Consider the following 23,342-nt stretch of genomic DNA (forward strand, 5'->3'; position numbering starts at 1 on the left):
TGACTATGAATCTTCAGGTAAGGTTTCTATTTCTTCTGATTCCTCTTCTGATCAGGAATATTCTCTTCCCCCCCTGAGGATTCTGATGCTGAAGAATGTATACCTTCAGCTTCTCCTCCAGAGGACTATTCATTTGGGGAAACCTTACATACCATGAGGGAGCATTTCCACTGGGAGAGCCAAGATTTTTCAGAATCTAAAAAGAAGCTCGGGGGTTTCCTTTTACTACCTCAACACAGGCCACTAGCCATTCCACCTGTTAGATATTGTAGATGTGTTTTCGGAGTCTAGTCTTACCCCTGACTCCTTATCTCCAGCTCCTGTTAAGCCTGACCGATATTACAGGGTTCCTGACTCTCATAAATTTCTTTTTAAAAACCCTGCTGCAGACCTAGAAACTATTTCACAGGGTCCCAAAGGAGTTAAGGCTTCTGCTGCAAAAAACCCTACCCCCTCTGACAGAGATTCTAGGGCACTGGATAGATGGGTAAAAAGGTTTACACATCTGCTACCTTGGCTATAAGGGCCTTAAACTGTCAGTTTCATATGCTCAAATATCAGCAACATGTCATGGCATTGCTTAAACAGAAAATGTTATTAAACTGTGAATGTGCAGAAAACAAGGAAATGCAGGATTTATTGCATGCAGCTGAACAAGTTGGAAAGCATACTTTGCAATGTGGTTTTGATTCTTTGAAGGCCTCCTGCAGGGCCGCAGTTACAGGTTCTGTAATTAGGAGGCATGCTTGGTTAAAGGAACAAAATCTGCATGATCATGTCAAAGTTAAATTATTAGATGCACCTTTACAGCATGATACTTTGTTTGGTGTTAAGGCAGAGGAGGTGTTAAAGAAAATGGAGGACAAAGCTAAATCTATGCAAACTATCAAAGATTTTTTACAAGTACAGCCACTTAGGTTTAGTAGACACTGGCCTACAAAGAATTGGTCTTTTACTGTGTCAGACAGACCTCAAAGGGGCAGATCCCAGGCGCAAGGTTCCTACAGGTCAAAGCAATGGGGTGCTTCTACCACCAAAGTTGGAGAAGACAAATCACAACCATACAGGAAACAGTCCCGATGACTTCCCCCTGCCTGCACCAAGCACTTATCTCCTGGCAGCACCCTTAGGGGGAAAATTAGCACATGTTCATCGTGTTACCCTGCTACAGTCATCACACTTGGGTTATCCTGATGTCAGGCGGTCCAGCAGTCGGCCGGAATTCCAAAGTCTTGGTCCGGCGTCGGTTGCTGTCGCTTCTTCCCTGATGTCAGTGCGCGCCAGGGGTATATGCCAGATCTTCCAAAAAAATCAATGGGCAGAGGTACAAAAACAAGTCTCATCCCTCATTCAACACGTATCAGAGCAAGAGCAGGGACAAGGATTTTACTCAAGACTGTTCTTGGTACCCAGAAAGGACAAGACCTGGAGACCAATACTGGACCTATCTATTCTGAACACATTCCTGGATATACCAAAATTCAAGATGATGACTTTGCAGCGGCTTTTGCCCATGCTGGGCTAGAACGCTTGGCTGGTGACTGTAGATGTAAAAGAGGCATACCTGCATGTCCCAGTCAGACAGTTATGCAGAAGATACCTCAGATTCAAGGCTGGCTCAATGCACTACCAATTCTCTGCACTTCCCTTTGGCTTATCTACTGCGTCCAGGGTCTTTACAAAGTGCCTGGCACCAGTAATTGCATTCTGCAGACAAAGAGGAATACAAATATATCCTTACTTGGACGACTGTCTAATTCAAGCAGAGAACAAGGACATTCTTCTACAGCATCTGGCGTTTGTGAAAAGACTTTTAACATGCCTAGGGTACACAGTCAACAAAAAGAAATAAAAATTAGTACCCTCTCAAGAGATGATATTCCTGGGTGCAAGCTTAAATACAACTGCCCAGATGGCTTATCTCACGCCAGACAAACAAAGGCAACTGACTATCTATTTCAAAATGTTGGCAACAAGGGCCCAGTTATCTGCAAGAAAAATTCTGCAGGCTTTGGGCTTCATGGCATCCTGCATCCTACTAATTCCATATGCAAGACTGCATATGAGGAAACTTCAATGGTACCTAAAAAGTGTTTGGACTCAACATTGCCACAGCCTGGAAACATTGGTTACTCTCATTCCCTGCCTACAACAGGAGTATCGATGGTGGGAAAAGGCTTGTCACCAAAACAAGGGACAGCCATTCGCATTACCCCCAGCCAGGCAGACACTAACAATGGATGCATCAGATTATGCCTGGGGGGGTCCACATGGCAGGAAGATGCATTCAGGGGACATGGTCCTCAACCCAAGTGCATCTACATATCAATCAAAAAGAGATGCTAGCTGTTCAGAATGCCCTGACAGCCTTCAAGAACCTACTTCATCCGGGACAACTACTGATAAAGACAGAGACAATACCATGGTCATGTGGTATGTAAACAAGCAGGGGGGCACACATTCTTACCCCATTTGCAGACTAGCCATGACTTTGTGGGATATATCATTAACTTACCAAGTACATCTCCAGGCACAATTCCTGCCAGGAAGGAAAAATACTCTGGCAGACGAACTAAGCAGAGACCTCATGGAGCCCCACAAGTGGCAGCAGGATCCACAAGTCTTCAGCATGATAACAAGGAAATGGAGATGCCCGGACATAGCTCTATTTGCCTCCCCTCACAACTACCAACTAAAAAGATTCTGCACAAGGACTTATCACAGACAAGCATGGAAAGTGGACGCCCTATCTTTCAGCTGGATAAACCTATCAGTATATGCCTTTCCCCCACTGCCTCTCCTCCCCAAGATACTCCTAAAGGTCAGACAGGAGAAGCCAAACATGATACTGATTGCCCCAGACTGGCCCCGCCAGTGCTGGTTTCTAATCCTAAAGAACTTGTCTCAATGCCCAGCTTGGACCTTACCTCAAATACCTCATCTACTGTCCCAGCCAAACAGTCAGATCCTGCACAGCTAACACAGGACTTTAAACCTGGCAGCATGGCGGATAATGTAGTCATACAAAACACACCTGTCAGTAAAGCTGTGATGGGTGTCATCTTGGAGGCCAGAAGGCCTAGTGCTAGAAAATCTTATGCTGCAAAATGGAAGAGATTCTGTGCTTGGAACCAGGCACAAGGAACTGATACAGCTGTGCCAAATATTCCTCAAATTTTGCAATACTTAACTGAAATGCTTGACAAAGGCCTATCTTTTTCATCTATTAAAATTCATGCCTCTGCCATTTCGGCTCATTACAATACAGAGCCACCAATCTTTTCTCATCCCTTATTAAACAGTAGCTCAGAGGAGCCAAAAATTTAAGGCCTCCAAGGAGATTACCAGTGCCTGCATGGGACCTCAACTATGTTTTGGAAAATCTCACCCTGCCTCCTTTTGAGCCAACTGCTACTGCTGATATAAAGTTTTTATCTTGGAAAACAGCTCTGCTCCTAGCAATAGTTTCTGCAAGATGTTTCAGAGCTACAGGCACTCATGGCTGTGGAACCTTTTATAATTTTTTATCTAGACAGGGTGTCTCTGAGGACAAACCCAACATTTATGCCTAAGGTGGTGTCCATTGTGGTTCTTAACCAAACTATTCATCTGCCAATTTTTTATCCAAATCCACAGAACAAGGGGGACAGAATTCTGCATTCTTTGGACATACACAGACAGCTTAGATTCTACTTGGACAAAGCCAAAGTTTTCAGAAAGACAGAGCAATTACTAGTGGCATATGCTGCAGGGTCACAAGGAAAGGCCATCTCAAAGCAGACTATTTCAAAATGGATAGGCCACTGCATTCATTTCTGCTACTTACACCATGGCAAGCCAGTGCCCAAGGGCATTAAGCCACATTCAACCAGAGCTGCAGCCACTTCAGCAGCTTTTCTCAGGGGAGTACCAACCAAGGACATTTTAGAGGCTGCTACTTGGAGTTCAGTGCACACCTTTACTAACCACTGTCATCTGCCACTCTACTCTAAATCCAGGGCCGGCTTTGCCACTGCAGTTCTGCAGGGCCTCATAGCCGCTCCTAATGCTGTTTAGCTCCAGCCTCCCATCCATACCTTTGGGACTCTACCCAAATGTAATGACTGCAACAGTGAAATGTGAAGAACATAGTACAGCTGTGTACACTTACCATAAATGTAGATGTTCGAGTCTATTCACTGTTGCAGTCCAGGTTACCCACCCACCATCCCCCTTTCTTCTGATGGAACCTATCTTTCCTTCTCTGATTTATACAACGTATGTGGTGTATTTGCTGGTAGATGAAGGTAAAGTTTATATTAGTGCATGTATTTATATATATATAAATTTTGCCTACCCTTTTAGGGGGCACCGGACATCTGGGGCAAGAAAAACTAAAGAAAATGGCGGCGGCCGCATCTTTTATACCCCTGACGTCAAGGAAGGGGTGACAGCAGCCGACGCAGGACCCAGGACTTTGGAATTCAGGCCGACTGAGGGCAACTTGCCAGCAGGATTACCCAAATGTAGTGACTGCAACAGTGAATACACTCGAACATCTACATTTATGGTAAGTGTACACAACTGTACTTTACCCTTTCATATAGGGTAATTGCTCCAGGGCAGACAGCTGCACATCACACATATACTACCTGTTCTAATATTAGATTTAATCTTGCTAGAAACCTAATATTAAGGCAAAACCTGTGTTAGCCCCTGCGTAGATACCATCTGTTCTTGGCCTTTCTCTGCTTCCCTCCCAGATGTGAAAAACAGCTTTCATGCTATCAGTAAACTAAGATTTAGCATTAAAAAGTGCAATCGCTACCTTAAAAGGAATACATTAAGTTGTGCACTGTTAATATCTAGTGCCTAGAGATGGAACTACAAACCAGAGTATTCACTTCTGACAGTTTCAGGCTTTGTTTATTTTCACTGAATTGCTTGCCATTTCCCCTTTAAATGCTAATTATAATGTTTCTTACACAGACTGACTCAGAGCATATTGGTCAGTCCTTTTCTTTAATTGCTTTTGTAGCAGTAGACTCACTGTTTCCTGGATTAGGAGCTTGAAAGCTTTTGTTGATTGGGGAAAAATAATTTACAAATGCAAGACAGGACTCTTAACTCCTTACACCTATTTTGTTCTTTACTTTAACTAAAAAAAAAAAAAACAGGTTTTAATTGAAAAATAGATCTTTTAAAATGTTAGAATACTGACTGCAATTGTTCATACTTTCCATTTTCTAGTCTGTTTGCTAAAATAAATTTTTCCTTTTCTGCAGTGTAGGCTAATGACATGAGTCTAGACTTCCCCTCGGTATGAAACAGGGGAAGTTATCAATACAATTTTACATCCCAGCTTATAAGCAGATGCTGCATTTATCCAGCCTTTGTCTTGTTACAGTGTAATGCCTGAATACCTTCCAGTAAAAAAGTGCTTTTGTTAATTTAATTTCACTACCATAAGCAGCAATCACTGATAAGACCCCTCCCCCACATTTAAAATACGTGTACATACTATACAGAACTACTTTACAATATAACATTAAATTCATTTTGAGATTTTTTTTTATATAAATATTACTAACAACATTTTTTTTACTTATTGCATCTTCAGTCTCCTCACTGTCCTTCTAAACCATAATGATAAAATGGAAATTATGCTTTGGAGTCTTCCCACCAATTTAACACAGTCAACAGACTCCCAGGCTTTTTCACTCGCTTCCTCTTCCATAAGCACATATGTCATGTTTAAACTGCATCGAATAGGAATGACACCTTTGTTTTTCACTAATTTCACGTTATTGCCAGTCTTCCTCATCATCTCACCCTTCCAAAACTGGTCAGCTTCTAATTCAAGGTACTACTTAATGTTTATCTGTTCAGCTCCTGGGCTTTTTTCTTCTGTTGCTTAGTCATTTCCTTTTGGAGTAATGTTCTCAGAAGAATGAGAAGCAGAGTCTCCCTCAGCTTGCTGACTCACTCTTTTTTTAACTAAATGTAATTTCCTCTTTAGCGTTTTCTGCTTCCAAAAATTTCTTTCTTTCTTGAGGAAAAATATTCTAAAAACAGTTGGATATAGCAACTTGAATATCACACATGCCTGTTGTCATCCCCTGCATGCAGGGAAAAACTCAATTATTTTCTGACTGATGCACAGTGAATAATTATTTTCCACAATCTGTCTAGTGTCCTTAGTTTTTAATACCGTTTCCATTTTCCACATAGCACAATTTTGTCAGGAGCAGCTTTTTCTGCTGGTATGACTCTTACTAATGTAGGCCTTGGCTGCTTTCAAATGGCCATGTGGAGTATGTACGTGATGTGCTGTTTCATTTAACAGATTTGAATACCAGTCCATTTGCTTATTGTACTTCCATAAAATTAATGCAGGCTATTCCTTCCAGCTTCTCTGGTATAGCAAAAAATATTGTTTTTCTCTCTCTGTAAGCAATCTTCTAAATCTGCTATATTTTGAAACAGTTATTCATGAGAGGCATCATATTCAGCTAGTTTTTCCTTCATTTCATCTTCTGATTTCTGAAATTTTTATCAGCTTATCTAAATAGTCAACATCATCTAAATAGCCATTTAAAGTTACTTCTCTTCTTTCCATCCTTTTATTTGACTTTGTATAGTCCCCCAGTGTCTCGCTTATTTAAAATGCTTCAGTGCATTTGATTTATTTTTTTCCTATTAATTGCTGGGAACCACCTCTTGTACCAAAGCTGAAATCTAACCTGCATTTTGCTGAAGAGCAGCAAGCGTCTTCCCAAGCATGTTTTTTTTTTCTTATTTTCTGGTTGATTTTGCTTACTTTGTTCAGACTTTTTTTTTCTGACATCCTGGCAGTGTTGTAACTAATCTGTAAATTAAGTATACTCATATTAATGTCTAATGGCGTTGTCATGCCATTTCCATTCTTCACACTGGGAGACCTCTGATCAGCTCAGTGTTCAAACATATTTGAACCTCTATATACAAGCACTGGGTATGATTTGGAGGTTTGAGGCATTAGTTATTTTGTACAAAACCCAACTGCCAGTTATTCAACTGCAACATTTCTGTTTGAATAGCTTTTTTTTGTTTTATTGATCTGTTTCACACACGTGGTACTGTAGTGGGAGCTTTTTTTGCGCATCTTAATGTCAGCCTCTGCATCTTGTGGTAAAACATTTTATATACTGGTGGGTTCGTTAAAAATAATATACTGTTATCTTAACTGACAATGTGTTTGTGGTATGCAAAGAGCATCCCCTTTGGGAAAAACAAAGTGCCCACAAATTACCACATAGGTGGTAATCCATTAAGTATGGAAGAAGAAATTAGGGATTTGGGGACCCAAGTAGATAGTAACCTCTCCTTTGACAATCACGTTGCCAAAGTGGTTAGAAAGACCTTCTATATAGCCCACCTTATCACGAAAGGATTCACATCTAGATCAAGAGAGGTCATTGTGCCCCTCTACTCATCACTCATCAGGCCCATAATTGAATACAATGCCCCATTTGGGATGTACCTTACCCGACACCTGCAGCAACTGGAAAGACCCCAAAAGTACCTCACCAAGAGGATCAAGGGACTCAAACAGATGCCCTATGCAGTTCGGCTAAAGAAACTCCAGCTCTACTCAGTTGCTTACCGCCTACTCAGAGGCGATCTGTGCCTGACGTATAACACCATGTCCAACCCAGAATTAATAGACATGCTCCACTTCAGTAAATCCAAATCCCTTAGAGCTACACGCTCCAGGGACTTAAACCTCAGCACAGGAATAAATAGGACATGCTGGAGGGACAGATTCATATCCCAGAGGCTCACTCTGGAACAAAATCCCAGTCCAGGTTAGGCAGAGCCCCTCACTGACCCTCTTCAAGAGAAATCTTGACGAGTGGATGGGAGATCGTAAGTTTACCCCCGGGATCTCTTCTGGGTCCCTGCTAGACAGAGGCAAAATAAACTAACCGTTAAAGGGATATCTTATGTGACCTACCATCCAAAGGCACAGTCTAATATTCTAAAAGGGTGGCGAAAGCCAAACACACTCGGGCTAGGCTTATAAATGCCCTTGGGCAGATAGCCTAGAATCAACCTATGAACCTATAATGCCTCTACTTTTATTCCAAGATCTTAACAATAAATTTGTTTTAACATTTGTATATTATGTTCATGTGAGCCGAGTGAATATATTGTATTAAAAAGCTGTCATAACAGTAGCGTCATAGCTAAGCTTTACAGAAAACTAACCTCTATTACTATACATTAGTTACGACTACCACTTGCGGCCATTTTCTGTCTGGAGAGAGCATTAGTTCATACTCCCATCAATGTAAAAACAGGAGAAATTATATTTCAATACACCCGTAATATGATCAATAAAGATTTACATTCTCTAGCAGCCCAAGATCACAACAGATAGGCTTGATGTCAAAAGACAGATTTTCCTGAAGAAGAATGGAATATTATTGATAATTTCCTAAACAGTGACTGTAATAGTCATACAGACAAGCTTAACATGTAGTAGACTGATAGAACCATTAAATTACAAGACTGCATGGACCTATAAAATACTGACAAAGTGGATATTTCCAAACTTTTTGCTACATAGTCTTAGGAAAGCATCTGAGTTGAAATGTAAAAGACAAATTTTCCAAAGGCAACCAAAAGGTACACAGTCATTACAAAAAAAGTCTAATAGAGGTGCACTTAATTTCATGCCTTGAGATGTTCTTGCAACCTGTTTTCCTTAGAGCAGACTAGCTAGGTTGCAGAATTATGTAAAAGACCTAAATCACAGTAAAGAATATAACATTATAGCCATTCATTTTATAGAAAGGCATGACCGTAATATTACTGTGTTACACACAGTAGTGTTGAGTATGCATTTCAACCACGGAGTGAAGACTTTGATAACAGTCATTTATTGTATAATCAAACATTGTTTATTTTAAAGTTTAATGCACTAAAACCATGTAATTGAACAGTGAATGCTGCTGGAGGAATGTGTTTTTAATGAATGATGATTTCCTAGGTTTCCTGTTCAGGCTGTTTTATTTAACAGTATATTTTATTCGTTACTGATGTATTATATGATTTTATTGGCTGTTAGTTTAATTGTTTTCTTATTTAACTCATTCAAACCTAGAACACCAGTAGCACTTTCCATCTTTATGCTTGCAGCAGTAGTTGAGTGTGCTGCTTTGCCCTTTCAAGGATACCAAACTTGAAATACAAGACCGTATGCAGTGCTGTTGTTTTAACTCATTAATACCAGCAGTACAAATTACTCTGTAATGTTAATCACTCTTCTAGTGCTATTTGTGTGTAATGCCTTTTCCTATTCAAGCTGATAGCACATGAAAGACAGACCCCATACCGCACTTTTATTTTGTTGTCTGTGCCTCGATTAAGAGCATTAAGTGTGAGAAAATTACTTTAGCTGAAAAAAGAAATCCAAAATCTGCCTTTCTTATAAAGTTGAAAGATTTTGTCATATACAGTATTTCTTTTGACTTTCAGCTTCAGGTTCATATGTGAATACTAGACTAGCTGGCCTTGCAAAATTTTTTAGCCTAGCCAGTTTCCCTTTTTGTGCTTGAGACAATCTATCCCTTTAGATTATAGATTGGCCTTACCCATCCCATGGTCAGTTATGTTACCCCTAATGAGAATAACTGAGATCATACCATAGATAATTTGAGGGGACCCATGCAAGGGATAAAGTATTTAGGAGCTGCCTCTTGTCTGTTAGGAGTCCAGGTGGCAGTCCACAGGTACGTTTTCTGTTTCCCATCCATAGATTTAAGTTGCACTTGAATATAAATGGGGATGAGCTTTGTTTTATATGGGTAAGGAATCTGTCCCAGAGCAGTGGTATCCTCTGTGAGATGTACCTGTCCCTTCAAACCTTCTATTGATGTTGCAGAAGAGGTTCAGATTTCTAGACTGAGCATTTCTGTTGCCATTTGACTTTCTGATGTGCAGTAAATCCATCAGTATTGTGTAGGAGGATGCCTTGTATACCAGACACAGGTCACCTCTTAGTAGTCTGTAGGATATTGAGCATAGCAAAAGGACTTAGTTGGTCCATGTAGGACATATTGTTTAGAACTTGTATTCTTTTAGGAAGGTATCTCTGTAGGCATTCCAGTTGTTGCACATCTGTGGACAGATAAATGCAAAAGGGGGCATTATATTCAATGACTGGCCAAATGAGGGCTCAGTAAAGGGTGACAGTGACATCCCTAGATCTTAACACAATCCCTTTGTTTATAATCTGTGCATATAGAAGGACTTTCTTACAGCAATAGACACATGTTGGTCAAAAGTTAGGTCACTGTCCACATAAGTTCCCAAATCCTGAACAGTTCTTTCAACTCTTAGGGTTATATTGTCATTGTGGTGGTTCCTTGAGGTAGGTGACTTCCCAAAGGCTACAGTAATGCATTTTTTGCATTTAGTTTCAGTCCCTGATTTTGGCACCAGTTATTTATTTGAAACAAACCTTTTTCCAAGATGGCTAAGTCATTTGGGGATTCAATGACTGCTCTTAGCCTGCAGTCATCTGCAGACTTGATCAGAAATAGCCCTTTAGTATTGGGTTTTACTTTCAGAAAGTAGATGCCCAATAGGAAAGGTCCCAGCACAGAACCCTATGGGACTCCACTAGCAAATGGTCTCTTTGTGGAGGTAACTTCCTCTATTTTGATTGTGTCCTGTTTATGAGCCAGTTGGCAATCCATCAGGTGACATAGGGATTTATTCCCAGTTTATTTAGCTTTTCTGCTATGCCTGATTGGGGAATTGTGTTAGTAGTTTTGGCCAGGTTGAGGTATGCAGTATGTACCATTTTGCCTTTATCCATTGCTTTGGTGAATTTTTCAAAAACATCCACTAGGTTGAATAAGCATGGCCTATACTTGACAAATCTAAACTGAGACTGGTCCAGTGTTTGGAGGTTCTCTGTGTCCTGATTGATTAGTTCCTTGTTAAGTCTTTACATGTCTTTGCATTTGAGGCTGGTCAGACTTATGAGTCTGTAATTACCTGTGTCTGTGGAAGGTCTTCCCTTGTGCAGAGGAACGACTGTAGCGGTTTTCCATTTGTTTGGTGCAAAACCTGTATGCAGGCTGAGATTGAATGTTGTTTGGGGTGTGGCTAAATTGTGCTTCAAGTTATTTAAGATGCATGCAGTGATATTGTCAGGACTCAGTGCAGTATTTTTAGCTTTTGATATCACTTTTAGGACTTTGTTTGGTGTGCTAGTAGGAGGCAAACTAGTTACAGGTGTATCTGAAGGTACAGATGGAGGAGAGAGGAGGGGTAAAGTTAGAGACAAATTTATTTGCCAATAGGCATTCTGAGCCAGCCTGCTGGCGGTTATCAGTGTCACACTTGTTGATGCTTATCGGCAATCAGTTAATTGACTTTAGACAAAAGGCTGCTTACCTGTTCAGCTTAAAAGATTGTTGATGTATTTAAATTTCCTGTGACTCTATGCTATATGTAAAAATGTTTTATAGCTTGCAAGCAGCCATGAGTTTGACACCTCCTTAACTGACTATCAGTAAGTGTGAATGAGTTAAATTAGATTTTTTGGTTGTGTAGGCTTCATTACTCCATAGAAGACATTAGCTGAGGCACCAGCTCCTGCATAGTATTTTTATGTTTAAGCTGTGTTTAAGTACATATTGTCTTTCTGTTATAATGAACCTGTATCAATGAGACTGTGCCTATCAGCCCTTGTTACTTATGCAAGTGATTCTGCAGTTTCTCAAGTCTTCACTGTGTAATAGACCCCCCCCCCCAAAAAAAAAAAAAAAAAATGCAGCTAATGCTGCATTTCCTCTGGTCTACACTGAGGTGATCTGTCATCATTAGTGAATACCCTCCCCCCAACAAAGTCATCCAAGCATTCTCATTTGCCCCCCACCACTGTGGCCTGTCCTCCTTTTACTAGTGAGCCTGTGTGAAGATATGCCAACCTTCTGAGAGGTAGACCTCTTCCACTTGTACTAATGTTATGGTTGAAAAAAAACTTTTTTATTTTTACTGCATTCATTTTTTCCTGCATATGTCATCATTGCTAGTTAATTATTTTATGTTTTTTGTGCATTCTTTATTATATTTATTGTCTGACTTGGTATTTATATGTATATTGCATTACACTAAGTATGTTATTGCTGACTATATATTTCATGCTTTTTAAAGTTGTGGATTCTTTTGGCTAGTAACCTTAGTCTGTTCCTAATTTTTCTTTAGGAATTAGCTGAAAAACACCAAAAGACACTGCAACTTCTTCGAAAACAACAAACAATTATTTTAGATGATGAATTAATTCAGTGGAAACGTCGACAGCAACTGGCAGGAAATGGTGGCCCATCAGAAGGCAGCTTGGATGTGCTTCAGTCATGGTGCGAAGCATTTTGTGATTTTTTTTTTTCCTAACCAGTTTTTGCGATTTCTCTTATGATCATTTTTTTTTGTTTTTAATTTTTAACAAGTTAAATTATAAAACAAGGTAAACACCAGCGAATGTTGTTTACAATCTAATTTTTAGTTATGTAGGTTCACAACACTTCCTTGGGTAGCCCTTTTTTGATTCTTATATGCAATATTTTATATGCTCTACTAATTATCCCATTTTAACAGTAACATATAAATTTGACTAAAACCTCTACCAGAACGGGTCTTTCACTTAGGACTCCCCTATCTCTTTCTCTTTGCCTATATTCTTGATATCAGTTCAAGAGATGGAAGGCAGTCTCTAACCTGCAGTCCAAACTACTTCATGGCCTATTTTCACTAATTTACCTTTCCCTCTCTAGTCATTTGCTTACAGTACCTTGGTTCATTTGCCAGTTTTCTCCAATAAATTGTAGCTCCCTTTTGCCTGTTTTTTGTATCCATACTTGCAGCCATCCCTGTTGGCAAAATCTGTTTTCTCCATTCGTATGTCAGCTTGATTTTTAGAATATGTAACAAAACCAGATCTGTTGGCAGGAAAGAACCTCAGCTTTATTAGAACAACCAAACTGACTAAGCGCTTTCACCCACAGTTGGGCTTCATCAGAGTCAGTGTAAAACAACCCTAATAACATTTATATATAAATTAGTTCAAATTAAACAATTAAACTCTAAATTGTTAAATGTTTAACTCCCTAGCATCCAGTTCCCTTCAATACTGAAAGTAAACACCTAGTGTACAAAAACTTACACAAAAAATACAAAAACCCTAGGTGTTTACTTTCAGTGCTGAAGGGAACTGGATGCTAGGGGGTTAAATGTTTTTAACAATTTAGAGTTGAATTGTTTAATTTGTACTAATTGATATATAAATGCTATTAGGGTTGTTTTACACGGACTCTGATGAAGCCCAACTGTGGGTGAAAGTGCTTAGTCAGTTTGGTTGCTCTAATAAAGCTGATGTTCTTTCCTGCCAATGGATCTGGTTTTGTTACAAGGTTTGAGTTTTACTTTTTGTCAGTAGTTCTTTATGGGTTTGTTTGCTTGGTAAGCTACACCGGCTTTTATTTTGAAATGAAAAGCTGCTTGTTCTCATTGTAAATTTGTTTAAGCTGCAATAGCTTTGTTTATGATTTTTTTGCCATGCTAAAATGCACTGGCTTTTACTTTGAGCTGAAAAGCTGCTTGTTTTTATTTTTACCTTGGTTAAGTGGCAGTTGCCTTTTATATGCACTTTCCTGCTACACCATTGTTTGTTGTGGGTTTTTGGTAGTGGATAGCTATACTGGCATTTGGTTGGAGCTGAAAAGCTGATCATTTTCTTGATTTATCCTTTTGAGCTGAACAGCTCTTATTTTTTGTGCATTTTTTGCTTGTTTTTGGTGCACAGATTGTATGAACACTATGGAGTGGTTAATAGCTCAATATACAGAGCTATCCAGACAATTTTTTTCATTGCTGCAAGCCAATGACTCCAGTAACCTTTGTGACAATAGTAATGTTACTATTACCAGCTTCTAAGCCGAATTATTGACACTACATACACCACCAGGTACCAGCGGCTTTGGTGTAACAAGGGCTGATGCTAGAGGGATTAATGGAGAAGACAACAATGCCAGTTACGTCTGAAAGAGGTGTTAGGAACCTGTGTTACCCGATTGGGAAACACTTCTTGCACCCCCAGTTTTATGTAATGACCTTTCCTTGAAGCAAAACACAAACTTTGGCAAATTTAATTCACAGCTACAACTGTTCGATAAGCTTGCCAGGAAGTTTAAATCACTGCAAGTGGACAGTTCCTTCCTGGAGCATTCTATTGAATTGAATCAGGTGCCGAGGGGAATTGGAGTGTTTGTTAACCATGGGCATACAGGAGAACACAGAAGCATACCAGGACTTGTTGGTGTTATTTGATCGAACAGGTATGGATTTAATGCGGATAATTATCTGCGATAATACTGTTAAATTATCCAAGTTAAAAAATGAATTGTCGACTTTAAAGCACAGCATTTGTAATGACTTGTTTGATATTAATAAGGCACGTTTTGACAAAATTCTGGTGGATATTGATAAAATTGTCAAAACGGGGCTGGAAAGGCAACAAAAGAAAATTGTCAGAGATACTCTTGAATATTAAGAAAAAAGAGCTTACCCTTCTTCATGAAGGGATGACAGTATGAGTAGAGACACTGTGAATAATGAGGTAAATGGGGCTCTAAATGAGGAACTGCAGGTTGTACAGACAGATACTTGTGACAATACGGACAATTTTTTAGACAATCAACCACCATTAAGGAGCTCTGATCGGTTAAGGAACCGTGCGCAGTACCAGAACTTTGCAGACACGAGACCTTCAAGAGGATAACATTTTCAACAAAGGGGGAAATGGGGGCACCACGTCAACAGAGGTACAACAACTGGCAAAACCGGCAGGAGAACTACAATCATTAGATTTGGGTCCAAGATGTAGTGATGATATGCACAGTGATGAGTCTTTATTTGACATATTTTCTATTAATAATGATGCTTATGATGATATTGAATATATTGATACTGATACCATGGGTATTACTAAGAATTTTCCACAACATGGTGGCAATGATTTTAAGATTTATAATTATTGTGATTTCATGATTTCTGAACATTATGTTAGCCTTTTTAAAAGAGGGTTTTATTTATTCCTAATTTCAGATATGAGATTGGGAGATTGCTTATTAATCTGAGACTATACACCAGACTTTTGAATTTAAGGTTATTTTTTTTTGGAAACAATTCTACTTTGGATGTTGACAGAGGGCGACGGAGCCTTAAAAGAAGTAGTGTGTTTATACCACCATATAATCCTTCTTTTAGTGTTTGAGCATCTTAAAATACAGATTTGCATTTTAAACAGATGCCATCTTCTTCATCCAGACCTAAAACTCGACCCACGCCTAAAAAAACGACATCCAAACTGCATGGTCAGGCCCATATGCCTAAGAAACAAATGCTTAGAATGGCTGAAGACCTTATTACTTTAATTACGGGAAGTCAGCCTTCCCCCTCTAAGAGACCTAGAACTGATTTTCCTTCTAATCAGGATTCTGATATCTCTGTTTCTTCTGATTACCACGATTTGCCCTTATCTACCTATGAGGACTCTGATGCAGAGGATTCCATTCCCTCTGCTTCCCCTCCAGAATATTTTTCTTTTGGGGAAACCTTGCACACACTTAGGGAGCATTTCCGCTGGGAAAGCCAGGATTACTCTGACTCCAAAAAGAGGCTTAAGGAATTCTTACACTTTCCTCAACAAAGGCCTTTAGCTATCTCTCCTATTCTGGATATTGTAGATGATGCCTTCTTGGAATCTAGCCTGTCCCCAGACACTTTACCTCCAGCTCCCAGAAAACCTGACAGATATTACAGAGTACCTGACTCTCACAAGTTCCTCTTCAAAGAATCCTACTCCGGATCCAGAGACCATTTCCCAAGGACGAAAGGGCATTAAGGCTACTGCTGCCAAAAATCCTACCCCTTCTGATAGAGATTCTAGGGCCTTGGACAGATTGGGTAAGAAGGTATACACGTATGCTACTTTGGCCACTGGGGCTTTAAATTGCCAGTTTCATATGTTAAAGTACTAGCAGCATATAATGGGACTACTTAAACAGAAAATTATGTTGATTCCTGACTGTGCTGAACATAAAGAATTACAGGATTTAATGCATTCTGCTGAACAAGTTGGTAAACATACTTTGCAATGTGATTTTGACTTTTTAGAAGCATCTTGCAGGGCTGCTGTCACTGGGTCTGTACTTAGAAGGCATGCTTGGCTTAAGGAGCAAAATTTGCCAGATCATGTTAAAGCTAAACTACTGGATGCTCCCTTAAACCAAGACAGCCTGTTTGGCAACAAAGCAGAAGTCGTCCTCAAAAAGATGAAGGAAAAAGCTAAATCTATGCAAACTGTTAAAGATTTCCTGCAAGTACAGCCTCCCAGATTTAGTAGGCATTGGCCTTCAAAGAATTGGTCCTTTCCAGTCTCTTCCAGGCCTTCGGTCCAAACCCAGGAACAGCAGACCACCTAGATTACATTCTCAGGCTACACACAGGCCTAAGCAGTGGGGGGCTCCCACTTCCAAAGCAGGAAGTACCCCCCCCCTACGGAAAAATGTCACAATGACTTAACCTTAACCCTTCCAAGCCCTGCTCAACTGCCTGCTCCCTTAGGAGGAAAGCTCGCCCTGCATGCAAAAAACTGGGAACTCATTACCCAGGACAAATTGGTTTTAAATATAGTTTTCCAAGGATACAGATTCCACTTCCACACCCTACCAACCCCAAACGGTTGGCCAGACCTACCCCCAAATCAGTGGGCCAGAGGCTCAACAGCAGGTTCTCTCTCTTCTGAGTATCAGGGCTATTCAACCTGTCCCAGCAGAAGATAGGGGACAAGGTTTTTATTGAAGACTTTTCCTGGTATCCAGAAAAGACAGCTCCCGGCGACCCATCCTGGACCTCTCTGTTTTAAGCACCTTTTTGGTAATCCCAAAATTCAAAATGCTAACACTTCAAAAGCTGCTTCCTATGCTAGGCAAAGATGCCTGGTTGGCAATCTTAGACTTAAAGGAAGCTTACCTGCACATTCCAATAAGAGAATCTTGCAGGAAATACCTACACTTCAGGGCAGGCTCCATGCACTATCAGTTCTCTGCGCTTCTCCTTGGCTTATCTACTGCGCCCAGGGTATTCACAAAATGTCTAACTCCAGCCATTGCATTTTGCAGGCAGAGAAATATTCAAATATACCCATACCTGGACGATTGTCTGATTCAGGCAGAAAGCCGGGACATGCTATTAAAACATCTGGCATTCGTAAAAAAAACTACTAACCTCACTGGGGTACACCATAAACGAAAATAAATCTCATGTAATACCCTGCCAACAGATTGTATTCCTGGGAGCAAGCTTGAACACAACTTCCCATATGGCTTGCCTCACGCCAGAGAAACAAGTTTATTTGACAACCTACTTCAAACTACTGGCCACAAAGACCCAGCTATCTAAAAGGAAAATTTTGCAAGCCCCGGGGGTCATGGCCTCTTGCATTCTACTAATTCCATATGCAAGACAGCATATGAGGAAACTACATTGGTATCTAAAAAGCCTAGGATGTCAACATTCTCAGGACCTGGAATCAGTGATTCCTATCATTCCTTGTATAAAGACAGAGTTCCTTTGGTGGGCAGAGGCCTGCCACCACAACAAGGGGCTCCCTTTCAATCTACCCCCTGCCGCCCAAACCCTAACAACAGATGCATCAGACTGTGCATGGGGGGGCTTACTTGGTAGGGCAGTGCATTCAGGGCAAATGGAACGCAAGTCAGATGCACCTGCATATCAACCAAAAAGAAATTTCCTGATAGCCTTCAAAGACCACATCCTTCCAGGACAATTATTGGTAAAGACAGGGACAACACCACAGTTATTTATGTGCTACATAGGCAGGGGGGACCCACTCGTACCCTCTCTGGTGACTAGCCATGGCTCTGTGGAACACAGCCTTGAGCTACCAAGTGCACCTACAAGCTCAATTCCTGCCAGGCAAGCTGCATTCACTGGCAGGATACCTAAGCAGAAATCTCATGGACCCACACGAATGGAAACTGGAACCAAAAATATTCACCCTCTTGAGGAACAAATGGGGGAGTCCGGCGATAGACCTGTTTGCCTCTCCCAAGAACTACCAATTGGACAAATTCTGCATAAGGACTCTCCACAGTCAAGCTTGGAAAGTGGATGCCCTGTCCTGTACCTGGGAAAGACTCTCGATTTATGCCTTTTCCCCTCTGCCTTTCCTCTCGAAGGTTCTGCTAAAGATCAAACAGGACAAACCAAGGACAATACTTATTGCACCAGACTGGCCTCGCCAACACTTGTACCCCCTCTTGTGCAGTATGATACTGCTGGATTCATGGCACCTGCCTAAGACACCTTCCCTGCTGTCCCAGCAGGTGGGCCAGATTCTGCACCCTCAGCTTCAAACCCTGAACCTTGCAGCCTGGCTAATTCCTTGAGCTCTCCAATAGCATCCCTCAGTAAGCAGGTGCTAGATGTCATTCTGGAAGCAAGGAGACCTAGTACTAAAAAATCCTATGCTGAAAAGTGGAAAAGATACTGTTCCTGGAGCCAGACTCAGGGGGTGGGCACTACAGTGCCCAGCTTACTTCATATTCTTCAGTACTTAACAGAAATGCTGCACAAGGGCCTATCCTTCTCGTCAATTAAAGTTCATGCCGCTGCCTTTTCAGCACATTATAATACTGAACCACCCCTCTTCTATCACCCCCTGTTAAAGCAATTCCTCAGAGGGGCAAAAAATTTAAGACTCCCCAGGCGAGCCCCGACTCCAGCCTGGGACCTTAACTTTGTATTGGAAAGCTCACTCTACTTCCATTTGAACCAGCTGCATCTGCAGAGTTGAAACCTTTCTTGGAAAACAGCCTTCCTTCTAGCCATCACTTCAGCAAGAAGAGTGTCTGAATTACAGGCCCTCATGGCGGTGGAGCCCTTCATTATCTTCCATGCAGACAGGGTTTCCCTTTGGACCAGTCCTTCCTTTATGCCTAAGGTGGTGTCTAGTGTGGCCCTAAATCAGTCCATTCATTTGCCTACCTTTTTCCCGAATCCACAAAACAATGGAGAACGAATTCTGCACTCTTTGGACTTGCACAGACAACTTAGATTTTATTTGGACCGGACTAAGCCTCTCAGAAAATTTGAACAGCTACTAGTTGGCTTTGCTGCAGGGGCAGAGGTGAAGGCCATTTCAAATCAAACCATTTCTAAATGGATAACCCATTGCATTCATTTCTGCTATAAGCACCATGGAAAACCTACCCCACAGGGGATAAGATCACATTCCACCAGGGCTGCATCTACCCCTACAGCCTTTCTCAGAGAGGTCCCTACCAGGGACATCCCAGAAGCTGCTACCTGGAGCTCTGTACATACCTTCACCAAGCATTACCACATGCCTATTTTTTCAAAATCTAGGGCTGGTTTTGCCACTGTAGTTTTGCAGGGCTTAATAGCTGGTCCTAATGCTTTCTAACTTTTTTCTCCCTTCCTTAGGTTTGGGAATCAACCCAAATGTAATGACTGCAACAGTGAAACACAAAGAACATTGTACAGTTGTGTACACTTACCATAAATGTAGATGTTCGAGTGTATTCACTGTTGCAGTCCTGGTTACCCTCCCTCCAGCCCCCTGACTTCTCTTGACTCTACCTTTCCTTCTTGTTTTAAGCTTTCTGGTGTATTTGCTTTTTGATGGAGGTGTAACATAACATATAATTGCTTCCCTTTGTGGGGGCACCTGACATCTGGGGCAAGAAAAACTGATGTAATGGTGTCGGCTGCATGTTTTATACCCCTAACGACCTGACGTCATGGAAGAAAAGACAGCATCCGACGCAGGAATCAGACTCTGGTATTCAGGCCGGCTGAGGGCTACCTGCAGACAGATAACCCAAATGTAATGACTGCAACAGTGAATACACTCGAACATCTACATTTATGGTAAGTGTACACAACTGTACTTTCATAATTCAGAGCAGAATTCATTCTCTAAGACTGCATTTCAGACAGATTCTAGATCATCCCTACACTCCTGTGAGATTGGTCCTTCAAGGCTTAGGTTCCAAGGCTGCAGAAATCACCCTATTACCCATGTAAGATTTCACATGAGAATTTTCCATTGGACCTTGTCAGTATAATGGTAGATGATTTAGCATCCATTGAGGTATCTTATAAAAATTTCGTGAGCCTGCAAGGATTACCTGCTTTGGTGGATCCAGTGCAACAAGCTTTATTAGGGATGCCTGTTTACCTTTCCTCCTCTAAAGGCCTCACTGACCACAGATGCCTCCCAATTGGGATGGGGGGCATTTCTTGAGATGGAAAAGAGACCAATTCTACATATCAGTGTCTTGGAGGTGAGAGTGGTCCTATTAGTGTTGCAGGCCTTTCAGAACTCTCTCCCTTTAGGTACAGTTGATGTCCAGGCATATACAGTATGTCAGTGGTTTGGTACCGCAACAAATGGGAGGAACCAGATCTTATCCACTTTACCAAGACGTAATGAGAGTTTGGCAGTGGGCAGTCTCCTCCAGCCTCTGTCTTGTAGCAACTCTCATTCCTTGGAAATCCACCGTCTTAGTCGACAAGCTCAGCAGACGTATCCTGATGCCGCATGAGTGGTCTCTCAATTGTGTAGTGGTGGAAATGATTTTTCATCACTGTGGTCAACCTTGCTGCAACCTCTTTGCCTCTCCCCACAACAATAAGTGCATCAGGTTCTTTGCCCTAATTCCCCTTTAAGGGCAGTCACCGAGGGATGCTCTAGTCCATTTTTGTCCCCCCCCCCCCCCGTCTCCTTTATGCTTGTTCACCCCATCCCTTAATACCCAAATGTTTCCAAAAAGCACAACAGTTGAAGAGCAAGGTAGTCCTCATTGCTTCTTTCTGGCTTTGGCAGGTGGTGTTCCCATTCCTATGGTCTCATCTTCGATGTCTGCCTTGGGCAATGGACCCCAGCCCAGACCTATCATCGTACCTTCAGGGATGATTCATTCAGGAGATCAAGTTAACTGCATGGTTTCTCCATTTCCAATGATGGCTAGACAGCCCAGGCTTTCATCTCCAGTTCATCAGATTTTATCCTCATGTCAAAAACCCACTGCCAGGAAGATTTACAGGAGTAAATGGAAGTGATTCTCATATCGGGTGGAACAAAGAAAGCTGGATCCTTTCACAGCTCCATTTCCTGCTGTATTAGATTTTCTGGCTTCAGTTTTTCAAGACTGTGCTAGTTTTTCCACCATTAAAGTCCAGCTTGCAACAATTCCTAATTGCCATATAGGACATAATGCTTTTCCCGTAGCACCTTCAAAAATTTGGAAGGCTTTTCTTAAGGGGGCTGTTATGCCTAGACCTCCGGCAAGAGACCCTACTCCACTCCAAGCTTTAACTCAATCCCCTTTTCGAACATTTGGCCATGTCAGTCCTGAAATTTCTTTCTTGGAAAACAATATTTCTGGGTGCTATTATATCAGCAAGGCGAGTTTCTGTACTCCAAGCACTCTGTTCAGAACTGCCTTATTAGGTCTTGCACAAAGACAAATTTTGACAATAAAGGAGGATACATGTTATGTCCCTTAGATGTGCATAGACAGCTTAGTTTCTACCTACATAGAACAAAAGGATTTCAAAAAACTGATCAACTTCATGTTTCACTGTTGCAGTCATTACATTTGGGTTATCTGCTTGCAGGTTGCCCTCAGTCAGCCTGATTAACAAAGTCTTGGGTCCTGCGTTGGTTGCTGTCCCTTCTTCCATGCCGTCAGGGGTATAAAACATGCAGCCGACGCCATTGCATCAGTCTTTCTAGCCGTGTGGTGCCCAAAGCAGAAGCAGTTCGCAAGTGCTGGTCAGCCGACTCCTGAAATTTTCGTTTTCAAGTTTCAGAACCAAGTCTTCAACTAAAGCGAAGTACCCCGTTGGGGAAACTTTTTCTTACTCCTTACCGATGTCAGTAAAAGTTAATAATTGCACTTGTGGAAAGCAAATACCTCGTAAAGATTTTCATTTGTACTGTATTCCTTGCCTAGGCCCTGACCACGACGTACCTTGCTGTCGGTTTTGTGCTTTATTTAATCAGCACACTATCCGTCGTCAGTATATTTTTGCCTCTAAATATTTCAGTTCTCAGTTTAATTATCCAGAAATGCCGTCAGTTAGCCATCTGACTACTAGGATTCCAAAAAAACGCAAAGATAAAGACAGAGACAGGCCGCTGAGGTCCAAAACTGCCGATGACGCTTCTCCTAAGCCAGTTCGCCAGTACTCAGTGAGGTGCTTTTGCAGCCCCTGATACCCGCTACTTCTGATTCGCAGGCCTCTACTGAGACTCATTCGGAGTCCGGTATGCCGTGAGATGCTTCAACTATGGAACCCGCGGATGTCTCTACCTTGGATGGGACTGGAGCCGCTGTGCAGGCACTGGCTTCTGAGGGTGTATTCAGGCCTACGGACTTGCATATAAAATCAATGCCTTCTTCATTACTTAAGCCTAAATCTCGATCCTTGTCTAATAACTGACACCCAGGCCACATGCTCAGGCCTCTATGCCTAAAAACAAATGATAAGAATGGCTGAAGATCTAATAAATCTAATCAGGGGTAGCTAACCCCCTCTTCTAAGAGGCCTAGGACTGAGGTTCATTATGAATCTTCTGATCAGGATTCTGTTTTTTTCTGACACTTCTGATGATCTGGATTTGCCCTTACCTACTTATGAGGATTCTGATGCAGAGGACTCTACTCCCTCTGCTTCCCCTCCTGAGGATTTTTCTTTTGGGGAAACCTTACATACACTAAGGGAGCATTTCCACTGGGAAAGCCAGGAATTTTCTGATTCAAAAAAGAGGCTTAGGGATTTCCTTCTCCTACCTTAGCATAGGCCTTTAGCTATTCCTCTTGTACTAGCCATTGTTGATGATGCTTTCTCGGAATCTAGTTTGGCCACTGATTCCCTTCCTCCTGCTCCCAGAAAACCTGACCGATACTACAGGGTCCTTGAGTCCCACAAGTTCCTTTTCAAAAATCCTATTGCAGATCCAGAGACTATTTCACAGGGGCCCAAGGGCATTAAGGCTTCTACTGCTAAAAATCCTACCCCTTCTGATAGAGACTCCAGGGCGCTGGATAGATTGGGTAAGAAGGTTTACACTTATGCAACCTTGGCCATTAGGGCTTTAAACTGCCAGTTGCATATGTCAAAATATCCGTAACATGTTATTGGACTGCTTAAACAGAAAATGATGTTGATTCCTGACTGTGTGGAAAATAAAG

The 23,342-nt window shown here is 41.4% G+C and overlaps 1 protein-coding gene across 4 annotated transcripts in view; it reads left to right on the forward strand.

The window, feature by feature from the left end:
• LOC122787814 (signal transducer and activator of transcription 5B-like) overlaps positions 1-23,342 on the forward strand; it is a 2,227,565-nt gene that overhangs the window by 1,095,362 nt on the left and 1,108,861 nt on the right. For all 4 annotated transcript variants that reach the window (XM_044054718.1, XM_044054719.1, XM_044054721.1 and 1 more), the window contains one exon: positions 12,244-12,395. In XM_044054718.1, coding sequence (XP_043910653.1) covers positions 12,244-12,395 — 152 coding nt within the window. The remainder of the gene's footprint in view (positions 1-12,243; positions 12,396-23,342) is intronic.

The sequence above is a fragment of the Protopterus annectens genome, chromosome 13.part0 (assembly GCF_019279795.1).
Source record: "Protopterus annectens isolate FY-2018-M chromosome 13.part0, PAN1.0, whole genome shotgun sequence".
NCBI lineage: Eukaryota > Metazoa > Chordata > Ceratodontiformes > Protopteridae > Protopterus > Protopterus annectens.